This window comes from Planococcus citri, chromosome 2, assembly GCF_950023065.1.
Source record: "Planococcus citri chromosome 2, ihPlaCitr1.1, whole genome shotgun sequence".
NCBI classification, from domain to species: Eukaryota; Metazoa; Arthropoda; class Insecta; order Hemiptera; family Pseudococcidae; genus Planococcus; species Planococcus citri.
Window position 1 is genome coordinate 36815939 of NC_088678.1, and position 27663 is coordinate 36843601.

Below are 27663 nucleotides of genomic sequence, written 5' to 3' on the forward strand. Positions count from 1 at the left end.
CAATCAACTAAAAATAATTTTATAACGCATTTTTTCCAACTGCAACAATAACGACAAAAAATATTACTTATGTAATAAATAAATAACTATTTGATTAACACAGCCACGAAATACATCACAATAGCGACAATATAGGGAGCAAAATAGACTGACATGCCATACTTCCATATTACAATCGAATCTTTCACTTGAAATGCAAGACCCCAATATGAAAATTGGAACATTTTAGCATTCCATAGCAGGAAATTTTTCTGAAAATGAATTATCATTTATCAATTATGAATAACTGATCGCAACAAAATAACTCCCGGACTGATGAATAATACACACTCACCAATTTATTTTGATCATGTTTGATTACTCGTTTGACAAAAGTATCCTCAACGAATAAATACAAAGGAACGGAAAACAAACTGAAGTAATATCCAGCATGAATACCGTGCCAAAAACTCGAAATGAAGAAAGTCATCAATGTTCTGAAACAATATAAAAATACAGATCGTTTAGGCAATGTGAATTGATTACGTGCAGGAACAGTAGTCGAACCTCACATCAACAGGCATTAATTGGACTAAAAATAAATCAAGTTTATCGACTAATTTTCAAGTTTACTGATCTATCTACTTAGGTGCCATAAATCAATCATTATTAGTAATTTTCTCAAAGGGAACAAAATCAGCTCGTTTACTTGTATTTTTTGAACGGGAATCGTCGATACACGTATGCAGCTAACCAATACTGAATAGAACGATTCCAATATCTAGTCGCTTCTCGAACTGTGGTCGAAAATTCAGCATCTAAGACACGTATCGTGTCTATGGTTTCGAAATTGTAACCACCCGAAGACATTTTATTCCTAGAAATACATCTAATATCAATATTTAGCTCTATTTTCTCAGTATGTACTCGTTTGACAGATCTACTTACATTTCACTCAATGCTTCAAAGTTGCACGATGGTCCGCTTCCTGCTCGAGGTTTCGTACTGACCGGATATAATCCCAATCCAGCCATGATACATACAGCTTCAGATAGCCTGAAAGCTATATACATTCTCATACGAAATATAAAGAAGGTCGAATACATGTACCACAGGCGATACGGAAATGGACTTTGGTTGTAAAATTCATCACTAAATAATACCTGTAAGTATAAATAAACTTCTAAAACATTTTTCACAACACGAAGTATACGTTTTTGTAATAAAAATTAGGTAACTTACGTGTAAAGGAAAGACTTTGGAAGCTCCTAAATATAAAATGGAAAATAAAGGTACATAAGCGACTATCTTCAAAGTTTCTTGAACATGAAGTTTACATTCTTTAAGCGGATATTTCAACATATCTCTATAAGTACAATAAGTAAAATAAGGACCTGTAATCAAGCAAAAAATTACCACACGTGTATTTTGTTCGAAATATACAACTAGTCTCAGATTGGAAGATGATTTTACTCACCAGTTAGAACACCTGCGTAGCAAAAAGCGTAATGAAATACTTCCAATATACTTGGTTTAGGAAATAATCGATAAATGTCTTGATCGGTAACACTTTTCTCATCTTTTTTCATTTTTCGTTCGGTTACGTGATTATCGTGGACTTCAAAAGCTAACCCAACCAGCTGAAAAATTCATATTTCAATTCAATCGCTCCGTATTATCGGTATAATTATTACAAAAACTCCAAGAATATTACTTTCAGTGTCAATATCATCTGTATCATGTTAGCATGACCTGTAGGGTAAGGAATGTTGAAATACTCGGTTGTTCTGAAGAATACCAGGTATAAAAATCCGGCAGCGAAGCTAAGCCCATGGCAATACCTGGAAAATGTAAAATTATATTATCAAAATATAAAAAAAAATAACGAACTTCAACATTAACATTATGTTTTTCTACTCACCTGTAACTGAACTTGATTATCAATCCAATCGTCAAAGTGACACATATCCCATGTAATACGTGAAATCCACACACGACTGTACATATAACAGTTCCTAAAATCGTGGAAAACCATCGTTTCGTCTCGGGAGACTGTATTTTTTGGAAGAAATAACCGACGAAGATGCTACCGATGAGAACTGCCAAGTAGATGATATCTTCGTAATCCATCGCATTATGCTTTTACGTATGAAAATGAACACAAAATGTAGTCGAAACTTACGCTAAATCTTAATTTAACACATTTTCACGTAATGAAGGTAACATTTAAATAAAATAAGCGTGTAAAGTTTACGTATTTTCGTCATATTTTCGATTTTTTTATCAGTCAGTTTCGTTTTTATCTATGAACAGCAATAATAAAGTCATGTGACCGAATGCAGCATCGCCATTGGTGATTTTTTTCGCGTCTAAAAATGCACTTCGAACGATCGTATTTTCTCAACGTATTTCATAATTTTTTGCATCCTCGACGTCAAGTTTTCTTTAATTTCAAGTGCAATTAAAATTTTCGTGAAAATTGCGGTAAAATCCCAGCGAGTTTTCCGCTCTTGAAGCTCTTCTTCTAGTAAAGTAATAAAGTGCTATGTTGGCAACAGTGCTCGCAATTCATGGGTGGTGGCTTGATCCTCGGTTACCGGAGAAACGGTAACGCTGTTCTTTCCAGTTCCCAGCAGTTGTCGGATGACCGGCTCGCGGAATTTATCGTTTGTCGGCGGCTGCTCGCGTTCGTATCAATGTGTTTATCGTGAAATGTGTGTTAAATTTGCAAAAAAAATGCTCGATTTTGGGTAAACTACTTCGCGATTACTTTGAATAAGCTCTTATAATGTGAAGTGTGTTCGCGAATTTGGAAGTTTTCTCGCTTCAAAATGAACTGATTCGCAATTCGCATTTGCGGGCGGTATTTCTTTCGGGTTCCAGTCTCGTGTGTCTATTGTTACTGTGCGATTTTTCGGAGTGTTTAGTGTGCATTATCGATTTTGTAATCTAATTTAGATTTTTAGTGGTTTGTCTGTCTTTGGAATCGAGCTGCATTACGCAATAATCATGGGTAAGTGAAGATACCGCAACTTTTGGTACGATTACAATGTGCAAAATCTCGTGTATGTCGTGCTTGGAATTAGGGAGGTGTGCGAATTTCCGTCGTTTTCAACGTTTAGTTTAGAGTGCTATGTGAAAGCTATACTTATCGGTTTGGGTGAGATTTTTTACCACTGTCCTGTCTGTTACTAGGTACCTTCGACAGAGTTGGGTTATGAAGGGCGTGAGATGTCATTTTGACCAGACTATACCCGTCAATCACGTGCGAGCACATGGGTTTGGTATATCGACACGCCGCTGGAGAAATCTATAATTCATATTTTATCATTTATGCATTATGTCAGAGTATCGATGGCGATGAGTCATCCTGCTCGTCGTTACGGTTATTCTTTTTTTTTGAGATTTTCAAGAGTGTGGTGTGATTAGCTGGAGTATTTTGATGCTGGAGCTGGAAATGAGTTGTATAAGATGAAATTTTGTGGAGTTCGAGTTGGGTGGAGATTTTTAGATTTGAGTCAACTTGAATCTTGCAATGTTTTTTGCTGCATTGGAGTGCTATGGTATTGAATTACACATATCTACCTATTACCTATTGTACATACAGGGTGCCCAGAAATATCGTGAACCCCAAAGAAAGTTTTTTATTAAAAATACCTAAAGGTTGGCAATGTGAAATAGATGCATATGATTGGTGGAATGTTATCATCTCAGTTATCATCTCAGTCTAACAACCAATCATGTGCTATCATTATCACCATTCACTGTGACCAACCGAAATATTTAGCAGAAAACTTTGTGAGGGGTTCACGATATTTCTGAGCACCCTGTTCAGGATGCCCAGAAATATCGTGAAACCCAAAGAAAGTTTTTCATTGAAAATATAGGTTGGCAACGTGAAATAGAGGCATATGATTGGTATTTGGTGGAATGTTATCTCTCCAGTGCAACAACCAATCATGTGCTATCATTATCATTCACTGTGACCAACGGAAATATTTAGCAAAAAACTTTTTTGGGGGTTCACGATATTTCTGGGTACCCTGTATTTACTTACCTACTCATCGGTGCTATTTTCGACCAATGTTTGGAAATATTGATTTCCTTTTTCACTTTCGATCATTCACCCAGATGATTACTGATTATGACAGATCAAGATGATTCACATTGCATTTTCTATTATGAAAGTCTCGTGTTTTGCATTATGATAATCGATTTTTTTTATAATTTTAATGATTACATTTGAACTTGAATGTTTTTATCATCATAGATAAGATTAAATTGCATTTGCATTTGCAACATGTTTGGAATCTGAAATTACGTGCCTTCTTTATGTACTTAGATAATATGAAATGAAGCTAATTGAGAAGAAATTTTTCAACTGATGAAAGATTATGGTGGTGATTGAAGGAGTAAATACTAACTAGCATAATGGTCTTACTACGTATTAGCTTAGGTGTATGCAAATGACTGATTCTGATTTTGAATACCGTTTGATCCCAAAATCAAAACTGAACCCTCCAAAGACATGGGAGTCGAGTACAAACATTCAAAAAATGCTACTCGGTCTTCAAAATCTAGATTTTTAAAGACTCTGAATTCGTTCTGATAATCGTTCGCCCTCAGAACCAAATCAAGTCTGTCTGGAAGGAGTTTAGCTCCAAAATTTTGAAAAATGCAATGTGGGTGTCAAAACTTGGGATATTAACAGACGACTATATTTTCGTTTCGATAACTGTTTCCCTTATGAATCAAATTAGGCCTCATGATGGAAGCTAAGACTCGAAATTTAAAAAAAATACAATTCGGGTGTCAAAATCTAGTCTCTGGGAAGTCTAGTTTTGCTGCTGATTTTTGATTCCAATGATTTTCAGAATCAGAATCAGTGTTTTCGAAAACCTGCATTTCGATACTCGTGTCACGTTTTTCGATGGTTTGAAATTTTTTTCATTCTCCTCTCAAAGGTCAATTTTTTCAAAAGCACCTACATGTGATGAAATACTCCAGAAGAATTATTGCTATTACTTACTGATGAGGTATCCCAATCGGTACCTACGTGAAATTTTGAACCGGGCAAAGCTAAATCAAAAGGTCGTTAACCCCATCTGATGGATAAAATTTGATCTGCTTCAGACTGGCTATGCTTCATGGTTGGTTGCTGCCTAGAACTTGAAATTTTCAGGAAATTGGACTGTTAGCAAGTATTCATGTCACAATTAGGATTACCTATTTTTCCATTCATGACACCGAATAGCATTACGAATCAGAATAAAACCTTTTGAGACGTCTGATGTCCTAAGATGAAAATATTGTTGATAAAAGCATCACTGAATAGTGAAAATTTTAAAAAGACGCGCTAAAATAACATAGAATTGTGTAACAACATAAATAATGAAAGAGAAAAGAAGGCATGTGACTTCAGAGTTCATATGAATATTCAAACTGTAAATGTTTAAAATTAATTGTTTTTGGGAAAATTAAAATTGATTAAGAAATATTTTCTGACGCAAACATTTTTCTTGAGGCGATTTGCTTGAATGGGTTGCCTTAAAGTATTACTGCGTAAAATTTTGCAAGCATTCAAATTTTATATCAATTTGAACAGATTTTTTGAAAAACTGGAATTTCTAAATTATCGCTGGAGGCTCCAGAACTGCTTAAAATGGTTCGAAATCATTTTCTATCTATGGGAAAAGGGGTTCGAAAGAAGAGTAGTATTGACCAAAGTTCAGCTTTCTGGGTCAATGTGGTAAAATTCGAATTTCTTGTCATTTTTTACCTGAATTTGATTTTTAAAAATTCACCAACAATCAAAAAATACAATTTAGCGCCTGAAGTTGTAGTTGGTGATACTGATATATTTTCGAATGCTCTTTTTATGTAGCTTTGTCCGATTCAAATACTTCAGGAGGCCCTTGCAACCGACTTTCTCGGGAAACCTTTTGAAAATGGAGCTTCTTTGGAACTGGAGTCGAAGCCGAATGCATTTTTATCAAAAATACAGGAGTTAAAGGAACTTTGCACCATTGATTTTCCTCCTCCCTGCATTTCTAGTGAAATACTGCAAAATTGTCAAATTATTTTTTTAAAAAATGTTCAAAACGTGGAATAACTTTTCAAAAAAGAGACCATTTCGGTCAGTTTTTTGGTACTTAGCTAAGTATTTGATTTTTTTCTTCAATTTTGAGTATTTTTCTAGTAATTTGGTTTGTGTATTACCTGGTGAAGGTAAATAGGTAAATACGTATGACAAAAAAAGGCAATACTTTGAATCATTTTATCAAAAAATTAAACCAAGTAAATGATAAACTTTTTTTTTGAAAATTAGAAATTTTATTTTGCAAATTTAAAATCTATGATGAAACTATTTTTTGTTTTTTCGTTATTTCTCTTACACCATAAGAAAGGGATTTCAAATTGAAATACATATGAATTTATAAAACATGCATAAAAACCAAAATTCTAACATCCGTGTCAATTTTCAATAAATTCACGAAGATAAAATTCTCAGAAAACAGAAACTATCATCACTTTTCTTATTTTAATGAATGTTTTTCATTTTACGAATTTTGTTAACAACGATGTGTGTAGATAAAGTCAAGTTCCATGCACTTGAAAAATCATTACCCATTTCTGATTATCCCATGTAAAATAATTTCTTGGTTTTCCCTTAATCAAAATTTGTTTTCTTGTCAAAATACGACTTTTATGCATTTCCTCGTGATATCAGAAAAAATGGATCTTATTTGCGAACAGTTTACCGAGAATTATTCATTTCCGTGATATATCCATAAATTTATCTCATCCAATTTGTTTTTGATACCTAATCATATCTTCTCGTGGAAAGCAGTCGATAATGAGAATCTAGTCTGTGTCGCGATGACCGGACTGTAGATATTTCTTTCAACTTGGCGAAACTCTCTCTCTCTAAATTTCTTAAAATAGGGTTGAATCTTCGAATGAAATAAGAACTGATAGAAAACAGATTCTACAAAAGATCTCCACTCTTACGAATTGCGATAACGAACATATAGACAAACTCAGAAGTAAACTTTTTGGTGTAGGTACCTATCGTATACGTAATTCAAAATAAACACACGAGTATCATCCGTCTTTGCTGAAAAGATCGTATTAACGTTACACTATTATATCAGTGAGCTTTCAATAAAAAGCTTAACCGTGTTGTTCATGTTGATATACGGATTATCCGACGCATTAACTCCAAAAGTTCACTCTGTAGTGTACATCGATGTACGTTTAATGAAGATAATATTGGATTGGATTCTTTGTTCATCGTATAGGTATACACTCGCGAGTATATTTTTCAGTTTAGCTGTTTAAATTTATGTGCCTTTGTGTTAGACATAAATTATACAATGTGTCCGGTTAATGAATGTCCAGCTGCAAAATTTGGATAAAAGTGAATAATACTATCGTTTAGATTAACGTCTTGTTGCAGTATATAAATTTCGATGTGATGTTTTTTTGGGTTTGATGTCAGATTTGATGAGTTCTGGAACCATATTTTTGAGCTTCATTGTCGGATTATTTGATTTATTTGTGCATTAAGCATCATTTCTGGTGGTTTTTAATAGAATCTTTCGTCATTTTTTTGATTATCAGATTGCTTCACTTATAACTTCAGCTAGTTGCATTTTTTATTCAGATGTGTTTTCCGTCGATTTTATCATAGAGAAATTTTCGACCAAAGTTGCTAAATTTTTTCCAAACAAGGGTGATTTCTTGATTAGATCACTTCATTTATTCTGATCCTCCAATACTTGAGACAGAAAATCATCATAGTACCTACGTATACAAATTTTCAGAGTATCATTCACTTCGAATGATCGAACATTCAAGTGCCAATTTTCTGTCCAATTCGACAGATGGACAATGTGATAATCTCAAGGTTGTCTTGTTAATGGTACCACGTTTGTATCTAAATCTCGTGAGTGAACATTCATTCATATCAGACACCCTGTATAAATTGACTAACTTATACACCGCAACGTATCATTATTGTCAACCAAAACTGCTCCTATATTAAGTACCTACTTTCGTATTCACTCGATGAATTTTGCATTTTTTTTACAATTCCCTTCCCTCCTTCCTACCATCTAAAAAAAGTAATGAGCCGTAAATCACGAGCACGTGGTTATTTTTTACTCTATAAGGTAAATGAACTTGGGGGTTTTGTTGACTTTTTTTATTTATTTTTTTGATCGTTCATAGCTATTGACATTTTAGGAATTGTCGCTTTGTTCTTACGAGTGTAATAAATCAATCTCGAGGCGGCTGTATACGATACACGAAGACATCTCCGATGACGAAAATTTCATATTATGCTGGTACTATAGTGAGTACCTCTACCTACTCTTTACAAGAAGACCAGGAATTCGCGAAGCAGGATACACGTTTTTCGAAGGAACACCTGAATTGGTCGAATGTGTATAGTGTCGAGCTTAAGATGCGGTCTTTTAATGGGAATACTAGGCGAGGGTTCGATCAAGTTACCAGTTTATATAAGTTTCGGTTTGTACTTAAAATAGGGGAAAGACGATTAAATGCTATACACGTGCCACATGGCGTCCACATTATTGATGCCAGCTACGGCGAGCATGAGCCACGATGCTATAAGATAACAGCTGTTATTTGCTTTGCCGTGTTACGTTGTGATGTCTGCTTGTCTGCGGGATATTAAAATAATTTCGTGAAACCCTTTCACTTACTATTTTGATAAATACGCCAGAATCGAGAGAGAAAGACGTACTCACCGGTAACGAATTTTCTTTCTTGTTTATAGTCGCTCATCTATAGCTGTACTTTTCACCAAAGGGCAGGGCAACGAGTCTAATCAATTGTTAACTTCTTCTTTTTTTCACCTCTTGTTTTAGAGCAGCACACGTGAGATGTACTCGCATTGTACTACAATGGTACTATGTTGGAACCTTTTGTTCTTGTATAAATCTAACCAGACTACCAGACTGTACGTATCAGTCAAAAGAATACATCGAGGGTTTTTTTTTATAGTACTCGTACTATGCACGAAGCTTATTATTATACGCGAGAAGATGCGGCTTATTTACGCGAAATAATGCATTTTTACAGACGATACCATGTGTACGTATTTCGGGTGTGAATTGTTTTTTCGCATTCGAATGCGCTTTCTCTGTACGTCTAAGTACGCATACATGCTCATTACTCGTCTTATAGTTTGTCAGTGAATTCAACACGACGTGAACAGAAGAAGTAAAAAACTTTACAGATGTACCACCAGTACCACCGACTCCAAGTTACACCATAGGCAAATGTTTTTTTAATTTTTTGCATATTGGTTTTCTTTCCTCGATGTTCATATTAAATGAGATGTAAACATTTGGCGAGCATGTTTACATGTATCCAAGCATTAAGGATATGACCATGAAATACTTCTCCCAAGAGTTAGGTACTTCGACTTGCCTAGTTGGATGTTTACTTACAAGAAACTTGTCCGGTATATTGATGCCTGCAGCTTGCCGGTCGCGATTGCAAAGATGCTTTGGTGGTTTTTTTGCCTTCTTTTCCTTCCTCTTCTTGACTCTAGTTACGAGCATTCCCCTCATGAGTAGAATTTACATAAAGCAACACCGAACGTGTAACGTGTACAGGAGAAAAAGCATCTCCGACGATTGCGTAATTAATGGTGCGAATTTTACTCGTCTTACAGCTCGTCTTAGGAGATAATTTAACGCGTTATAAGTTCTTCCAGTTTAGGGTTAAGATTTTTAATCACGTTTTCCTCCTGAATGAAGATTACGAACGAATTACCGGGGTAAGTTTTCGCCTTAGGAACGCTGTGTATTGTAAGGTTTCTCGATTAAAGTGTTCGAACGAGTTGGTTGATGGTGGTATTGTTTGTTATTTTAGTTGAATTTTTGTTGTGAGATTTGAGAAGTTGGCTGAAGACTCATTCGATGGGTGAGTTTTTTTTTGCCGGGTTAAGGGGTTTTTGAGGCAAATGTAAGGTACATTCAGTCAGTGAATTTTGAAAAGGTGCCTGGAGTGACGATTAAAATGCTGAATGGATAGAAAGTTTCCAATTTGTAATTTCTCTGGGTGTTTACCATACCAAGAACACATTCATCGTAGAACATCAGGAATGCTGTGCCATGGACCTCTGTTGAGCCAAGGGACCCAAATCTGTGTGAGTGAAGAGAAGCAAGAAGATCTGATTGTTATCGCTGTATGAAAACTTGGTGTCGTACTCGGTTACTTTTTTTTTACAGTTTTGGTTGCTGAAGTTACTTTTTTTCTAATTTCAAAAATTTAATTTTTTCATACATCTATCTTGAAGAAAAAAATTGCTTATAATATCAATAAGAGTTTTCACTTTTTTATTCTTTTCTAAGTGGCTACAGTACATTTTCAGTGATTCGGTTACAAAGCCCTGCCTTTTACTAAAATTGTTAAAGTCTTCCTTTTCGCCAAAAATTTAAAAAAAAAAACTCTTTTTGTCAAAATTATTTAAAATAGGCTTACAAAGGAACCCTCATCCCACATGATAATCTCCAATTTGAATGAAACTTAAATTGGTGGAAAGAGGACCTCAAAAAACCCCCATCCCCCAATTTTTCAGCTGCTGAAGTTGATTTTTCGATGTTTGACGAGCGTTTGAAGTTTTGAGTACACAGGTAAAGTTGTTCTGTAAATTCAAAAAATGACCGTTTCTTCCGCACTACATGAACTTCAGCAGCTGAAATTTTGGCCAAAGGATCTATGCATGATACCTAATCGACCAATACTACCGCCGGCCGGATCTGGAATTATCATCAGAAATCGAATTTTTTGTTCATCTGGTGGTTTATAAATGCCATTGAAAAATTTGAAAAACCAGTAAATTAAGCTCATCTGATGAACTTTAAGGGCTCAAATTTTGGTCAAACAGTCTGTGCCGAATACTAAATCGACTCATACCATCATTGGCCGGATCCGGCCGTCCGTCTAGAAAACAGGATTTTTACCGTTTTTTCTCATGTTATGTGTGAATTTGAAAAATCACCGTTTGTCTCTCCCCATCACATGAACTTCAGCAGCTGAAATTTTGGCAAAAGGGTATATGCTTGATACCTAATCGATAAGTACTACCGACGGTCAAATCTGGAATTATCATAATCAGAAATTGAATTTTTTGACATGACTTGAGATAAAGTATAAAAAATACACAAAACTTTAAACGCTCGCCAAAAATCGAAAAATCAACTTCAGCAGCTAAAAATTGGGGGATGGGGGTTTTTTGAGGTGCTCTTTCCACCAGTCCAAGTTTCATTCAAATCGAAGATTATCACGTGGGAGGGTTCCCTTGTTAGTCTTTTTTTTTGCTAAAAATTGTCACTTTTTCGCAAAAAATTTCAAAAAGTACTCCTTTTTTCCTGAAAATTACTCCAAAAGTCCCATCTTTTTTCTTAAAAATTTCAAAAACTTTTCCTTTTTTCCAAAAATTCGCCAAAGGTCTCACTTATTGCCAAAAATTCTAGCCTTCCAGCAAATGAAAGATCTCCTTTTTTTCACCTAAAATTCCAAAAATTTACAAAAAAAACTAATCTTACTTACTTTTCAAAAAAAATTTACGAGAAAATTGAATTTCTTTGCCAATAATTCCCAAAAAATCGTTGATTTTTGCTTTTAAATTTTGTTTTATTTTCCATAAAAATTATCCAAAAGCCTCGTTTAGGTACTTTGTTTGCCAGAAATTGCCAAAAAGTATCATTTTTTTGCCAATAATTCACAAAAAGCCCTGCTGAAATTGTCGAATTGCTTTTTGCCAGAAATTGTAAAGAATCCTCGCTTTTTATAAAAACTTCTAAAAATAAATTCGTTGTTTTTTGAAAAAAAATTTCAAAGCTTATTTTATAAAAAAAAAATTGTTCCAAAGTCTCGTTTTTATGGTAGAAATTGCTAGAAAATACCCATTTCATTTGTTAAAATGATATGAGATTGTTTTGTGACCATTCACGCCAATTTTTGTTAGAATTTTTTTTTTGCGAGTTCAAATTTTTCGTTCTGAAAGAATAGAATTTTCATTGTATGTACTTTGGTATGAAATAAAATCTTCCGCTCGTTTCATTCAACCGTCGCTGTAAAACGTAGGTATAGGTATGAATAATATTGAATAACCTAAAAAATTCAATCGTTGCCCTCGTCTTGTGTTAAACAAAACAAAAGGCTATCGAGAACACTTCAATTATTCCAAACAAAATTTCTTCGGCCTGGTAAAGAATTTACGGTATACTAAATTTTTCGTCTCTAAATTATACCGCTATTCGTTTCCACTCGAAGAACCACTCGAATCGCTGTTCTATACTTGGAAGCAGCTTTCATCACGTCGTATAGTTTGCAATTAATCAAAAAGCTTCTTTAGAATATTCATTATTCAAGAGATATTTTAAGTTGCTTTTTTACTCCTTTTTTTCTCCATCCATATCATCGTTTGTTCTATACTGGAGCTGGAGCATATACCGACGTGTACGTCAACGGTTGTCGTTTCAAAATTATGCGAATAACGTTTATTCTTTGGAGAAGCTGAATCAACGTTTGTAAATATTGATGATGTTCGTGACACGTTCCAAAACAAAAGGGGGAAAGAACTGTGAAGAGATTTTCAGTAATAAACTTGGCCTCGTGTGTACGAAAAAAAATTCCAAATCGTTTTCCAAAATACGATTACTTTGTGTGGTGTAAACGAAATTAAATAAATAAAATAATATACCCGAGGTTTGCAATTTGACACGATCGACTTGTAAATTATTCACGATATAAAGACAATACATGGCGCGAATAAGACATTTTATTAAATCGATTTTCCACCGTATTGTTTGATACTTATCTATCTCTATACTATAATAACAGATATCACAAAATAACCCGATGTATTTCAAGATTAAACTGCTGGTTGACGAGCGGTGTCGTGTAGGTATAATTTTCCAAAGCTGTCGTATCATTACTTTTATACCTACAATTACCTGTACATCATCTGAATGGTACACCTTTGCGGTTAATTCATCGTATTTAATCTTGGCCTTCGAGTATATAATTATACCGATGACTAACGTAAGATCTATCTCCAGGTACAGCTGACGAACTGGAGTAATTGTTTTTACATGGTTGCGAACGTTTCAGAGTAGAAGGGGCTGAAGAATGACTCGAGCTGACAATTGGATTTCCAGTGAAAATGATACTTACGTCCTTCAGTTTTTTTTTCGCGGGGTATTCGAACGCTGAATCGAATTACTCATCTAGATACTAGTAGTTGCAGGAGATACTAAACCGATGTAAATGTGTTTAAAAAAAAAACCATCGTCATGTTCAGGTAATAAAAAAAAGCGGAAATAGTTACGCAAAAATAAAACCATCCCGATCTACGTAGGTATGGTATAGGATACACGTAATGTGGCGCTGACAACCCCCTACCCTTCCTCATGTCTCATCATCTACAATATCGTATACATATGATGTTATTTATAAACCCTTCGGAGAAAAGGAAATAACACTCCATTAGTTCATCTGTGTTATTGAGAGAATTCGCTCACAGGATGTCCGAAAAGCTTTCTTTTTCAGTCTAATATGTACAGCTTAATCGTTGTGAACGATATAAATTAAATCTCTGAAGCTTTCCTCGAATGTCAAAACTTTACCGCGTATAATTTTAAAGCCAAGTTTTCTTCTTATGAGAGAGAAGTACCTACTTGAAAACAAGCCATACGCGCGTTTACAGCTTAACAAGTTTAATTCCTGGATAAATCTTGCCCCTAGTGTATTATAATATACCTGTACGACGTACGTGTGCAGTTCTGGAAAACTTGCCTTTTATGCGAATTATTTTCATAAAAAGCTTGATAATTGCGCCAAGTAATTGAGGTTTTATTATCTACCTACGTACCTTAGGAAACTTGTTCGCGAGAGGTTGTATTATAATAGAGGAAAATTATTTTAAATATGTAGTTTAATAGTTGAAAATGTTCAACAGCGATGAAATCAGCGCGCGGTTTTGAAACATCACATGCGAAGTTTTTTTTCTTTCTATCTTTTTTTTTATTGCGGGTATGGGTTCGTTGAAACAACTGGAAATACCGCGATGTGTCGACAAACTTTGCGTTGAATCAAGATAGATTAAGATTGATCGACGTTTTATTCCGCTTTTAAACTTACGGATTTATTGGTAGTTTCATCAAACGCGAACGGATTGTTTCGTTCCTAAATAAATCGCTGTGTACAAATCGGCCTCGTATTTGGGTCGGCAATAAGACCGAAGCCATTTGCTAGCCGGATTTATCAAATTAGAATATTTTTTCATTTCGATATTGCGATGGTTTAAGAATCCAATCTGGAGTGTGGAAGTATGGTTTGGAAACGAAATTCTTAATTTAATGATTTTCTTTACTTTTTTTTTTGCGTATAATAATGTACCTCGTTGATCGTTTCAAGTTTCCTAAAAAAAATTGTCGAGATGAATACGTATTTCTTCGATTGGGCCCGAAATGCTTTAAAAAGTTGCTGCTTCTTTTCAAAATTGAAAAAAAATCGAATTTGAAAAAATTGTTGATGATTTTTGGACTTCCAGAAAGTAACTCTCCTATATTTAGTTTTTTTTCCTGGTCGTGTGAAGAGTCATGAAGAAGTCACGAATGTGTCAATTGAGAGGTTTTGTTGAAATTTTCGTAAATGCGGAAAATTTTGAGCACAAACTCCCCTATAACCTTTCCCAGGGTCAGAATTATTTTTCGATGTTTATTTCACTGCGATAGGTGCGAGTCCATCTTAGTTTTAGAAAACATTGGTGCGTTTGGACCTCTTACCTCAACTCATCACAGGTCCCTCGTGTCCCAATACTGTCACCCGATTATTCATTTAAATTTTTTCGCCGATAAAATTATTTCTGGGCCATAAACCATAAACTCTTCCAAAAAGGCTCTCATGAAATGAAAATTATTCTCTGGTGTTCAGCACGAATTCTAACTTTTTGGTGCCAAAAAAGTCAATTACTTGGACCAATACTTGTCTTTTTGTAGTAAATACAGTCATTTTAAAATTATTATGCCGTTGGGGATTTTTTTTTGTAATGAACCAATATTAAATACAATGTACAAAAAAAAGTCATTTCAAGTATAAATCAGAACTACACCTATTTTTAGTCAAAAAAATTTGTAAGTTCCTTTTTCGAACTTTGGTTTTTGAAAATTCGTCTCACCGATTGTCACAAAAATAAATCGACCCTTTAAAAAGACCCATAAACTTGAAAAAAAAAACAACTTACCTTTTTTTGTCTTATTCAACGGAAGATCGAACATAACGAGCTAGGAAATACACCTTTGCAAGGTACCACTACTACGGAATAAAGAAGAAAAAAAAGGTTCGCAATAAGAGCCATATGCGTGGGGTTGTCTTCTTCCTTCCTATGTGCATGGCATTGATATTTATTTAATTCGGCTCATTCGTTTAGTTAAAGTGTGTTCTGATACACAACGATAGAAGAAGACACGTGAGCTACGCGTGCACCTGCTTTGTACCAGCAGATGCGTCTTTTTACAGCACGTTTTTATCCACGAAATATAAGGTAGCAGTCCCCTTTTCCGATATATAAATCTTCAACCGTGTTGGTCGAGTTGAGAAATGAATGGCGATATGATGAATGTAAAAACGATGTAGAGGTTGAGATGAACTTGCCAGTGCTATTCTTAGAGTGGCTTATGAAAAAGGGAAAGAAATAATATAAGTATCAAGTATGTTTTTTGAATCTCTTTTTTAAACATTTTTCAGATTCCAACCACTAACTTTCAAAATCTTAGACGTCTTCTTTTTTAAAGTAAAATCCGAAAATCATTTTCAAAGTTATACTAGATTCTGGGGGATATTAAATCTACCAAAATTGAGATTCTCGAGAATGAGAGGATAAGGCTGATGTAGGTGGAAAATTAATTCAAACATGGAGAATTTCATCCTCAGAGTAGCTTTTCTTTTGAATTGGATTAGTATATTATAATCGATGAAAACTTATAGTAATTCTGCCTAAATTATTCAAAGAGAAATTTCGTTCGTCTACTTCCCTCCTTCATGTACCTACCTACATATGACACAAAGATGCTTACGGCGTTAAATCTGCAACATATGATTGACATTTTGAGAAGTGAAAATAGTATGAGGTGCTAGCGTCAAGATACATTATAACATTTTACCTTGTAAACTTCTAATTTTACGTCGACATCGATAATACAAATACGAGTATTTCGAGGCATCTTGAAAATATGTACAACATACATATACAAAAACACCGTTTCCAAGAGGGTATTTAAAAATGGAAAAAAGTAGGGACAGATGTTGAAGAGGTAAATGGAACTGTGTACACCGAAGCGAAGATGAAAGGTGCTTACCAGAGATGAGCGAGATGTCAAACAACAGGTGGATCTTGAACGAACCAAAAGGGTGATAGTGGTAAAACCGCCGCTGGTAATTACCAGATTAGGTGTACTTATAATATTATAGGGAACGAGGTTAAATAAACACGATTACACGTATTTTATATTGATCTAGTTTTTTCGGTAATTTGACTATGTATTGTAAACAAAAGAGTGGAAAAAATTTGCGCTCATGAGTCATCACGGTTTTCGTTTGTTTATGCATAACTTAATGGTTAAGCCAATTAAACGCGTTGATAGTTGGGAGAAATTTAATCGATGTTGGATTTAAGATGTTATCATTACTCTTGTACGTGTAATCCGGATAAAGAAAAAAGACATAGACATTAGCAAGGTCGCGAAGGTGAGTAACATTAGAACCAAATCGTTAGATTATATAAAAAGGTCATTGCGCGTGAAACTAGTTTAGGATAAGAACAGGTATTTAGAAGAGAGAAATAATACCGGTCGAAAGTTGATATTTGTAGTACGAGTACGTTTGTTTTTACGTAGAATGTCTAAAAAATGAAGTCGTCAGTGGCATAGATCGTTGGAAGATGATGGCTTGATTTTGTTCGAAAGGCAAATTTTTGATTTTTCATCAAGGACAAAGAAAAATTCAGTTACGTATTATCCGTGTGAGAGAGAGCAACTTGCGCAAATTCACGTAACAAAGCTTCGACAATTAATCCAATCCAATTATGGAATGCTGTGTTGTGGAGGAGGAGGAGGGATATCAAATATTGTATGTTTGCTCAGCGTCATATACGATATGATTATTTGTTAATTCTAGGAACCAACTACATTTTTCTCAAAAAAAAAAAAGGTAAAAAACCAATTAGTAAAAAAATGATAAATGTTAATAGGTAAATTACCATGCACGAGTTCTTTTAAAATAAAAAGCTCCTGTTATGGGCAAGGAAAAAATTTCATAAATTGATGATAATGATTCATTTAATTTAAATATTTAAGAGCAAAACAAAACGAAAACAGAAATTGAAAGTACATACTGTGCTCGATAAACAATTGAATGAGGAATTGGTGACAAGTTTTTGGTGAATTTTTGAAAATTCTAAAAAAAAGTGTCATTGGATTGTAAGAGAATTTCGAACATTTCAATGATTTTTTTTTCAAACGACACCACCATATTCGGTGTAAATAATTATCTTATTTCAACGGTCCAATTTTTAAAAAAAAACAATTTTTCAGTCATTTTGAGATTTCTAGTAAGTTTTTGATTTTTTGCGTGAATTTCGAATTATTGATCTGAAAGGATAAAAAATGAACTTCGGCGCCTACGATTTTTTTTGTAGTTATTGAAGACTTTTTAAGGGGTTTCATCTGTTCCGCTGAGTTACTGGTGTACCAGCTTAAAAGTGCAGAAGTTTTTGCTCGATAATTTATTATAGAAAACATTTTTTCTACAACCAACTTTACATAGGTCTACATATGTACTTATAAGCACATGAGTTGGTATCGCAGAAATGTCTGTTATTGGTCGAGCGAATCCCCATGCTAGAATTGATTAACCCAAGTTGAAGGATGCTGAAGTACACGTTTAGCCTTTCCATACAGCTTAAAATTTCCGGAGAAAATTGGAAAATCGATGGAGGCTCCAAAAAGGCTCAAAAGTGGTCATTTTTCAGTCACACAGTCAAGCATAACATTTCAAGTCCAACAGTCAATTTCTAATCTAATGATCTGTTTGATGGTGTGTGATTTTAAAAAATTCGTTTTTTTTGTATTTTTCTTGAATTTTTCCTCGCTTGGTCAAAAATTTATTCTGCGGAGTGCCTTGATTCTAAAGCTCACTTTTGGATCTTCCTGAGCTTTTTTTTTTAGTCTTGAAGGAAACTGAAAACTTATTGAAAGTTCCAGGATAATTCTGGAGTGACTGTTTTTGATTGGGGAGGAGGGGTGAGGGGAAGGAGAAATGAAGCAATCATTCTCGCCGATTCTCTGATATACTCGTAGAAAAAAATCGTCAAAAAATATGAGAATTCTTCACAATTACAGCTACTTTTTGAATTTTTCAAGCTGTCAAAAAATCCCTAGAATCCAACAACGAACTTAAGCACCTGAAATTTTCAAAAAATCAATTTGTCAACCTGCTATTTGAAAAAATTGCGATTCATTGTAATGCGAATTTTTCCTTTACAACAATTCTGATGTGTATAAATCACCGATAATTTTGTAAAAAAAAATACATCGATTATGATAGATGACCCATAGGAAGCTGCGAGTCGATAATTACAAGTACAACGGAAATTGTGTGCAGGTTGTTATTATTATATTACATTCTATCTCTTATCGTGTGTAAAATACACAAACACATTTCAGAGAGAGAGAAAAAGTTGTGTATTTGTGTTCTCGATTATAGAGGTAGATGTACGTCAACTCGTGTATGTGAACTTTCGCGACGATACTGTTCTCGCGAAGCCCATAATCTTTTCTTCTCACTCTCTCTGAGTCTCTCTCTTCTACTTCTAGCGATTTTCTGTGCAGCGGAATAAAACTATACGAATAAAGGGGATTGGCCTGGAACAAAAATACCCCGGTTAGTGTCGAAGGGAAAGTACGTCGGGGTACAAAGTTGGGTCGTTTGGTGGTTACATTGCGATGCGTATGGTTTCCGTATCGTTGCATTGTATGCGAGAATGCTGTACGGCTATTCATACCTCGTCAACAATCGCCTTCGGTGTAGAAAAAATTGCCAAAGTGTTGGCCAACTTTTCATGCAAGTTTTCCAATCGGATGACGTTGTCGTAGTCGATATTTTCCACTCGAAGATGGGTCGTCGTTGAGCAAAAAATGAACTTTGGAGAACTAGTTTTTTTCATTCTCTTTTTTTTTGTTACCTGCACCTACTCGAAAGTTAGCGAAATGTAAAGAAGAAAAAAAATCCTAGTCCGAATTTCATCTAATTTTATGTACATAAGACGTCTTATCAAAAGAAAAGTAAACATAGGTAGTTCGACGTTGTATGTTGAAAATCGTTGCTAGAAATTCTCTCCATTTTGCCGTGTTTCTGCTCAAGTGCCTCGACTACATATTCGTACCTACTACGAGTATGTCTATGTAACTTGACAACGATGATGGTAAACTTCTCAAATGTATACGTTAACGTTCATTAAACTAAATCGCTCCGGGGATACGCAACTTGATAATATGTCTTCTCTATGTATTCATACCCAGCGTACGAGATGTCAAATGTTTTTTAAAAAATGAGCCTTTAATCATCGCTCGTGCTTCGTATGTCTATGAAGAGAAATTGCGCTATGAAATGGAAATTTCATACCTTGACGCCAGCCAGCTACATAGATCGTTGTAATTAATTTTTATTCGGCAGGTCGACACCGATGACGTAATAAGAAATAATCGCGCAGTTATGAATATTATACTCGTTGAGAAATACATCGAGTTGAAAAGAAAAATACTTACTCGAAGAGGATTATAAAAAAGACATTTTCCGACGAATTGAATTTCATCTATAGAAGTTTATTTGATTTAAGATACGTGTTTCGTATATTCCGTTCCGTCGATAAAATCAGCAATTTCTTCGATATTTGTTGACCGATTTGTATAAAGTATCGAAGCATCGAGTGAGATTTATTTGAGAAATATTTTAATTTTTTTATACTTATAGAAATTTTATCCGGCGTTTGCAGGTTTAACGATGAGAGAAATTTTCAACTTGTCAAAGCGTTTGCGAGTTTTTGAATGAAAATTTACGTGGGTTTTGCGGTTTTTCGCTCGTGTTTCGGTTCTGCTTCATTGATTTTCGCCTCGTGCTGATTTCACGTGTAAAGAGAGAAGATTGCGAATTTGCGTCGAAATTTGCCGCTAATGAGGTAAATTCGGTTTCGAAAATTTTCATCTAAGGAGAGAAGATTTCTGAGAATGGCAATTTTTGTCGTTTAATTATCGATGAAATTTATGGCTTCAGTTTTTCGATTCTCAAATCTGTTGATAAATGTGGGGAAATTTTTAGAATGACATGGGTATGAAAATAAGTTTGAGAATTATTTTTCAGTCGTGTAGGTATTCGTTAATTATAATTTTGTAATTTTTATGCGATTGTTTTATTTTTACGAGAACGAAATTCCGTTCTATTTGTACTGATTGAGAGTTTATGTCGTAATAAAAATTCATGCTATTTGTAGCATAGCATATCATAGATGGGTTCGTTCATCTGAAGGTGCCAATTACTGCATAACAATTGGTTTGAATATCCGATTTGACCAAACGAGTGACTCCCATAAAATTGTCCTCTTGAATCTCCGAAGTGAAATGTATAGCTTATGATTCGTTTGTATCAGGGATTTCTAAACCCATGTGACAGTGAATAAAATAAAAGTTTCTCTGCGATGCATTTTTTAGTTCAACTGTTTTCGACTCGTACAAAAGTAATATTCCAATCTTTGAGTATTTCTTTTGCATTTACCTATATTATTATTACTATTTTTTTTCATTTTTTAAAATTTTGCTTTGATCAGAAACTATTCGTAGATTGAAAATTGGGATGTTTTGTAGTGTATTTTTTTCCAAAATAGGTACCTACCTAAAATGATGTTTTGATCTTGTGAGTTGTGTCGGAGAAATTTTCTGGTCACTCACTTTTTTTGAGAGAAAATGGTTCAGTGAGCTCATGAAAAAAATTATAAATAGGTGTCGTCCATTTCACTTTTTTGTGAGTGGTTCGAGGGAGGGAGGAGTCAATGTTTGCTTGGATATGATGTTTGACTTGAAAATCGAAAACGATGACTATAATTTTTCCAAATTACGTATGTGTTCACATATCGGTATTCTCAATTTTAATTTAATATTATGTGCCTATTTCAAATATGTTTAGCATACTCGTAATTTTCTTCGAGAAAAAATATGGATATTCGTCTTCTTGATTTTTTGTCGTTTCTCAAAAGTTGATGGTAACAAAAAAATTGAAAGTTTGATTTTCAATAAATATTTCAGTTTAGGTTTTTAGGAGATGTTAGGGCTGAACGATCGAACCGAAAATATTTTATTTTTCATTGCTTCAAACATTGAAAATAAATGCTAGACATATTTCTAGCGAAGAAGCCTCATCACAATGACACATAATTATGTAAATCATGCTAATGAATCATCCAAAAAGATCCTCAGAATATTATTAATAATCAGTGTCTTAAAAATATTACCAACGCTCTAAAAAAAAATATCGTACATAGAGATCCATCCTTTAAGAACATTTAAAAAAATCACTCGTCTTTATTCGATTACTTATCCCATATCAAATCTCAAATGACCACATCGTGGCGGCAACGACTCATCATAAAAATGATCAACGCTGGTATTTCTCGTACATCTCCGAAATTCTCCATATAGCTCACCGAAAAGTGAACTCGGAAAGTCGGTATAGTGAAAAGAAACACAGACATGGGCATTCTTCTACACATCATCGACTTATAACGTAATGCTAAAGGTATTCGAGGAATGAAGATGCTGCAATGTGTACCAATGTCGTTCCAATAGTTTCGATAGATGGCCGTACTCGGAATTCGGAACTTATTACCGAAATGGCACCTTAATTTTAATTTTGAATACTTCCGGCATGTTAGAAGATCAGTGTTGATTGATAATATAGTTTTTATAGACGTTCATTGCATCGTGAATATGCTTATGGGGAACTTATCTTAGAACGATATCTGTATCACGAGATCACGTTTTGCGACAACTTCGCCGGAGCATTAGCCCACATCTTGTTTCTTGTAGCGCAATATTTTTGATATATAATTTCGTAATCAGATAACCCTTAAAGACCCAGGCTAATCCTGAGATGTTGTGCGAAAATGCTTTCAATTTCCTGAATTAGATCATCACAAGCATCACTTTAACCCACAGTTTGCCCCCCAGCCCCTTAAAGCCGTCTCGTAAAAGCCGTACCAATTTATTTAATTTTCCTTGAAAACCGAGGAAGCAAAAACCCCAATGAGGTCAATCATGGAACTGAATGATATAGTATCATTAGGTGTACTGAATGAGTGAAAGCATATCCCCAAAGAACACCCCACCCCTTTTTGGGGGGCAAATTTTCAAAAAAGTTGGGATAAAAAAATTGGACCCATGCTCCATTTTTGGATAAACATATTGATGGTAGACCCTTCACAAAATGAAATCATGAAAGGTGTGAAAATGGTGGACCAGAGCGATTATTTGAAAATTTGATTCGCTTGTCTCGATAAAAACCCGAAAAAACAGAGCATGAATACGCAAAGTACATAATATGGGAAATATTATCAAGTAGGCTTGAAATGACAGAAACAAGAATTGAAAGGAACACAGATGCTTTTAACAGCACATAAGTTCAGATAATCTACAATCCACCCATCAAATCTGTTTATCACTCCGTGGATATTCTTTCTCGATATTTGTCACCAAATAGTTACATCCTACAAAGGTTAGCAGTACAAATGTTTTTCTGCAGAAATATCGAAATAGGTTTATCAACCACTTTGAAAAGCTTTACACAGTCAAATTGCAGCACTCCCTGGCATTTCATAATGTTCAAGCATTCATGAAGAAGTCACTATCCCTTCTCGATCATAGATAATGTAGTTCTACATCATGAAAATTGCACGAGCAGAAGTCGAGGTTTACAATCATGAGATTGTGTCCGGCTTATGACTACAGGATTCAGGGGATTTGAGATTCAGTAAAAAGCTTTCAACTGTTGTTCAACCACAACTCTGAACTTTTGAATGTTTTGAGAAATTCCTGCTGAAGTTGATATTCTTTCTCGATATTTGTCAACAAATAGTTACATCCCGCAAAAGGTTAGTGGTTCGATTGTTTTTCTGCAGAAGTATCGAAATAGGCTTATCTACCACTTTGAAAAACTTTACACTGTCAAATTGCAGATGTCTCTGGCATTTCATAATGTTGAAGCATTCATGAAGAAGTCACTATCCCTCCTCGATCATTGATAGTGTAGTTCAACATCATGAAATATTATGATTGGAAACAACGAATTCTGCTCAAGCAATTTTCAAGATGTACAAGTTCACTATCAATCTATATCATTCAGTTCCATGATTGACCTCATTGGGGTTTTTGCTTCCTCGGTTTTCAAGGAAAATTAAATAAATTGGTACGGCTTTTACGAGACGGCTTTAAGGGGCTGGGGGGCAAACTGTGGGTTAAAGTGATGCTTGTGATGATCTAATTCAGGAAATTGAAAGCATTTTCGCACAACATCTCAGGATTAGCCTGGGTCTTTAAGGGATAATACGTTTATGTATCTAGGCTGTAGACAATCCCGATTGTATTATTAAGCAGAGATTTTTACGAAGTTGGCGAATTTCGAAATTTTCTAATGGTCCAATTAAAACACGGATGAAGTGATTCAACGTGTGTCCTATTTTGTACGCGGATTTTTCCATGTTTCTTCTCTTCAGTATAGATGTAGCTATTCTTTATTCTAGCCCAGTCATCTCGTATGTATGACGAAGGTGACGATGACACGTGCGTAAATACCGAAACGACGTTACTGGAATTAACACACCGTGGTAAACGATTACGAATGAGGTATAATTCGTCAAAATCTGACGTCATTTCATACAGGTAGAGGTACACAACCGTTTGACTTATCTTGTTAAAAATCGCCGCAGGTAATACGGTAATGAATGGTGAATGGTGTGTCCCAGGTTACCACTTATACATTATACTTACGGATATTCATACAACTTCTTTTTTTTTCAACCACCGTATTATAGTCTTATAGGTATATTCTCGACGAATTTGTACTTTAAGATAGATTTTTTTCCACTTTTGTAGTCTCCCAACGAAGACACCTTATGTACTATGTTTCCTTCTTTGTTACTTATATTCTTATTCAATACCTTATGCATCCTGTAATATTCTTAACCCGGGCTAACCGATCTTATCTTGTTTACCAATGAACCCAACAACCGGAAATTATACAACGCGATGAAAAGAGACCGAAGACGACACGAGCCAAGAGCTCGACCACAATGCCATAAAAGGTAGAAGGTAGCTGTAATTTTCTTCCCCCGAGTGTATCAAAATTATACTCGTGGGTGACAAACCCTGTAAATTTTGCTGATTGGTGTGCAGATAATAAAGATGAAATTAGGTACTTTTGTAGGAGTTTTATTTTGATTAAATTTCTAGTCAGATGAGTTATTTACTGAATTTTCCCTTTTTCAAAATGTCTATAGGGCAGACGAAGTGAAACTAAAGGTCTTTTTTGATAATCCCGATCTGCAAAGACACCGTAATGAAACTGTTTCTTTTTAATAACAGAGTAGTTTAGGTTTCAAAAACCCGGAAAAGTTTCAGTTTTGGGAAATGGTTTTTTGATTGTTTTAAAATAGAATACTACCCACTGTTTTGAAACCATTTTAAAACGATTCAATATTCGATGGTGTGAACTGTAATGTCCCACATTTTCAGTTTGGGAAATTTCGTTGTTTTCTGAGTTGATTTTTCATGATTTTATGACGTCAAGTTTGAAACTTGACGTATGCTATTTTTATCAATTTATCATTTGACACTTCATTATTTTGTATGATGCATATTTGATAAAAATATCCACCTGAAAATTTATCTGTTGAGGTCAAAGTGTGAGTAAAACAGCTGTTCTATTGATTCTTCAAAATAAAATAATATGAATTTTATGGCGACGACTCAACTTGATAGCACTATACATTTTACGAGTACCATTATTACTTATCGAACCAACCCTCCAATACTCGTAGACATTACCCACCAGGGGCATAATTGGTTAATATCCTATTACATGCCATATCTTTGGGGAAATGTGTTCTTCGACATATTAAAAATAATTTACAGTTTTTCGATTAATTTTATTAAAAATTGATTTTTTTTACTACCTACATGAATTTTATTTATGAAAAAGGCCAACATCAAAATTTTCTTTCAAAAGATTGCTGGATATCAAATGATCGATACATGAATGAATACTCAGTTAGGTACTCAACTCACGCATCACATACATTTTTGAGTGCTTTTCAATTCTTTTGGAATTTAATTTTGAAAATTTGTATCAAAATGAGGTACCGATGTCCATTTTTACCTTCAAATTCCTAGACAGAATTTTTCGTAATTTTTTTTTTTAATTCACTTTTTCTCGACACAAAAATTGTTTTCTCATCTAAAATGAATTCAAAAATATTGGAATTTTTGTTGATTTTAGACATATTTTTGAATCATACGAAACTTATTCAAAAAATCATGCCAAAATACATCATCAGCCAAAATTCCACATGCTCAAGTGCATTTTTATATTTTGGACGAATTTTTGAAAATCAGTGGACAAAAAATGCAAAAAACCGACATTTTATCAAATTGACATAGAAAGCTGAAATTTGATAAGCATCCCATTTTCGACCCGCCGAGTCAATTAGAAACGGTTTCGAACTATTTTGAACAGTTCTGTAGCTTGGAGAAAAAACCCAAGCAACTTTATCATGTTCCCTCCTGGCTCCACGTTTACCACAATGAACCGTAGAGTGGATCCTATCGACTTAAAGCTCAATTTACATTTTAAAATTCCATTTTTTTGGCGGATAATTTAGCTAAATTAGAAAGAAACGGTGATGAAAAATTGTGGTAGGTAGGTGTATAGTATCGTGTTTTAGTTGAGATTGTTGGGAGGAAAAAAATGAATAAAAAAGTAGGGTTGAGTAAATGCAATTTATATAGCATTACCGTTGCATAAACGAATTTCATACTTTCCGCCTTTTTAAACATAGTATAGCAAACATGTCGCTATGTGATATTAAAATACGATTCGACATTAAGCTGATATGATTTTATACGTATCACGAGCGTGAAATTTCAACATTCGCAGGACCCTGTAACGTGCATAGGTATTTTTTTTTCTTTCGCAAAAATACTCGACTCGTACTCGCTGCTATACGAAAGTTTATTTTGATAAAATATACTCCATTGTCGTATAGAATATGAACCCTTCGATATTAAATGTTAATGGTTTCGTCGCCTCTGTACCATACGTATAATATCGAGTATCGACGAAAGAATCACTCGCAGAACGCCCATCATATGTATCGAGTGTGAGCCACGTCCCTTATTTCGGAGCCTGCTAAAGCCAAAATGTCGACGAGCTTTAATAAAGAGACGATTTTAAGAGAAAAATTGTCACAATGAATGTTTTTATCGACTCCGTGCGCGCGATATATGTTTACGAGTAATTGACAACGATGTGGTAAACATATGGAAGTATTAGGGGGAGCTTTGTTTCCTTTTTTCCATGAAATGTTTACTTTCCCTGCTTTTTTACCCCCTTTTGTTTTTATTTCGTCAATTTTAATTTTTTCCCTTTACCAAGAGATCGACAGACTTGAAGAAAGATTGAAGCTTTTTTTCCTACTGTTGAACTGTTTCCTGGTTTTTTACGCGGTGCGTTGCAGTGTTCATATTGTTCCCTCTTTTGGTCGTCTTTTTTTTTTATCGGTGTGAAACAAAATTTTTAACCCGAACGAACTCGTGCTTTGAGGTGTTTTATTAATGCGTTTTTTTCTTTTCTTCTGTTCTTTCTCGTTTTTTTAAAAGAGAAATTTACCGTCGTAATAAGATTATTTTGGCGAGGAATTTGAATTTATAATGTTTCGTGTTCTTAGTTGGGATTACCAGTATTCAGTTTACTGGCGCGAGTTTTAGAAAAAAAGAGATGGCCAAAAACAGTCCTGATTTGAATTTTTTCACGTTGATGCTTTCTTTGAGAAATTTAAATTGGACAAAAAGCAAAAAATTTCTTTCATAATGAATTGGGTGGATTAAAAAAACATTACTGTCAATTTTTATGACAATAGGTGTCTGTACTATTAGAGAGCTTACCGTGGTTTGGAATCCGTAAGAGAATGCGAGTCCAAGTCCCTCTGGTTTCTCAGTTTTTGATGAAAGTGCATCTGAGGAAGAAAGAGAGGAAATGTCTCCTACGCAATTTCAATACCATTGGATTCTAATGATTATCTACCTACATAAGCTCAACATTTTACATCAAGACTTCATTCACATTCATTTTATAAGGTATCTCTACGCAGCAGTAGCGGTTATGTTTCTCAATTACAATTATTCGCTCGCGTTAAAAAATCAAGTTTTCAATTAAAATTACCCAATGAAAAGAAGTATAATAGAGTGATTGCTACAATGGGTATTATTATTATAAATAAGAACGAAGTTTGCCAGTATTTTTGCCCGATTCCGATATTTTTCA

General features: G+C 34.5%; 2 protein-coding genes across 2 annotated transcripts in view; one reads left to right on the forward strand and one right to left on the reverse strand.

Annotated features, from left to right (window-relative positions):
* Nucleotides 1-3: 3 nt before the first annotated feature.
* frj (farjavit) lies at nucleotides 4-2289 on the reverse strand. The gene is made up of 8 exons (XM_065349966.1): nucleotides 1901-2289; nucleotides 1694-1820; nucleotides 1457-1619; nucleotides 1222-1373; nucleotides 928-1142; nucleotides 689-856; nucleotides 335-476; nucleotides 4-251 (listed from the first exon to the last, which is right to left on the reverse strand). The coding sequence occupies exons 1-8, from the start codon at nucleotides 2107-2109 to the stop codon at nucleotides 87-89; spliced, it is 1341 nt and encodes a 446-aa protein (XP_065206038.1). The 5' UTR covers nucleotides 2110-2289; the 3' UTR covers nucleotides 4-86.
* A 116-nt stretch (nucleotides 2290-2405) lies between these two features.
* Nucleotides 2406-27663, forward strand: part of Myo81F (Myosin 81F) — a 107875-nt gene continuing 82617 nt past the window's right edge. Inside the window, exon 1 of the mRNA XM_065349956.1 lies at nucleotides 2406-2992. Coding sequence (XP_065206028.1) covers nucleotides 2989-2992 — 4 coding nt within the window. The 5' untranslated portion in view covers nucleotides 2406-2988. The remainder of the gene's footprint in view (nucleotides 2993-27663) is intronic.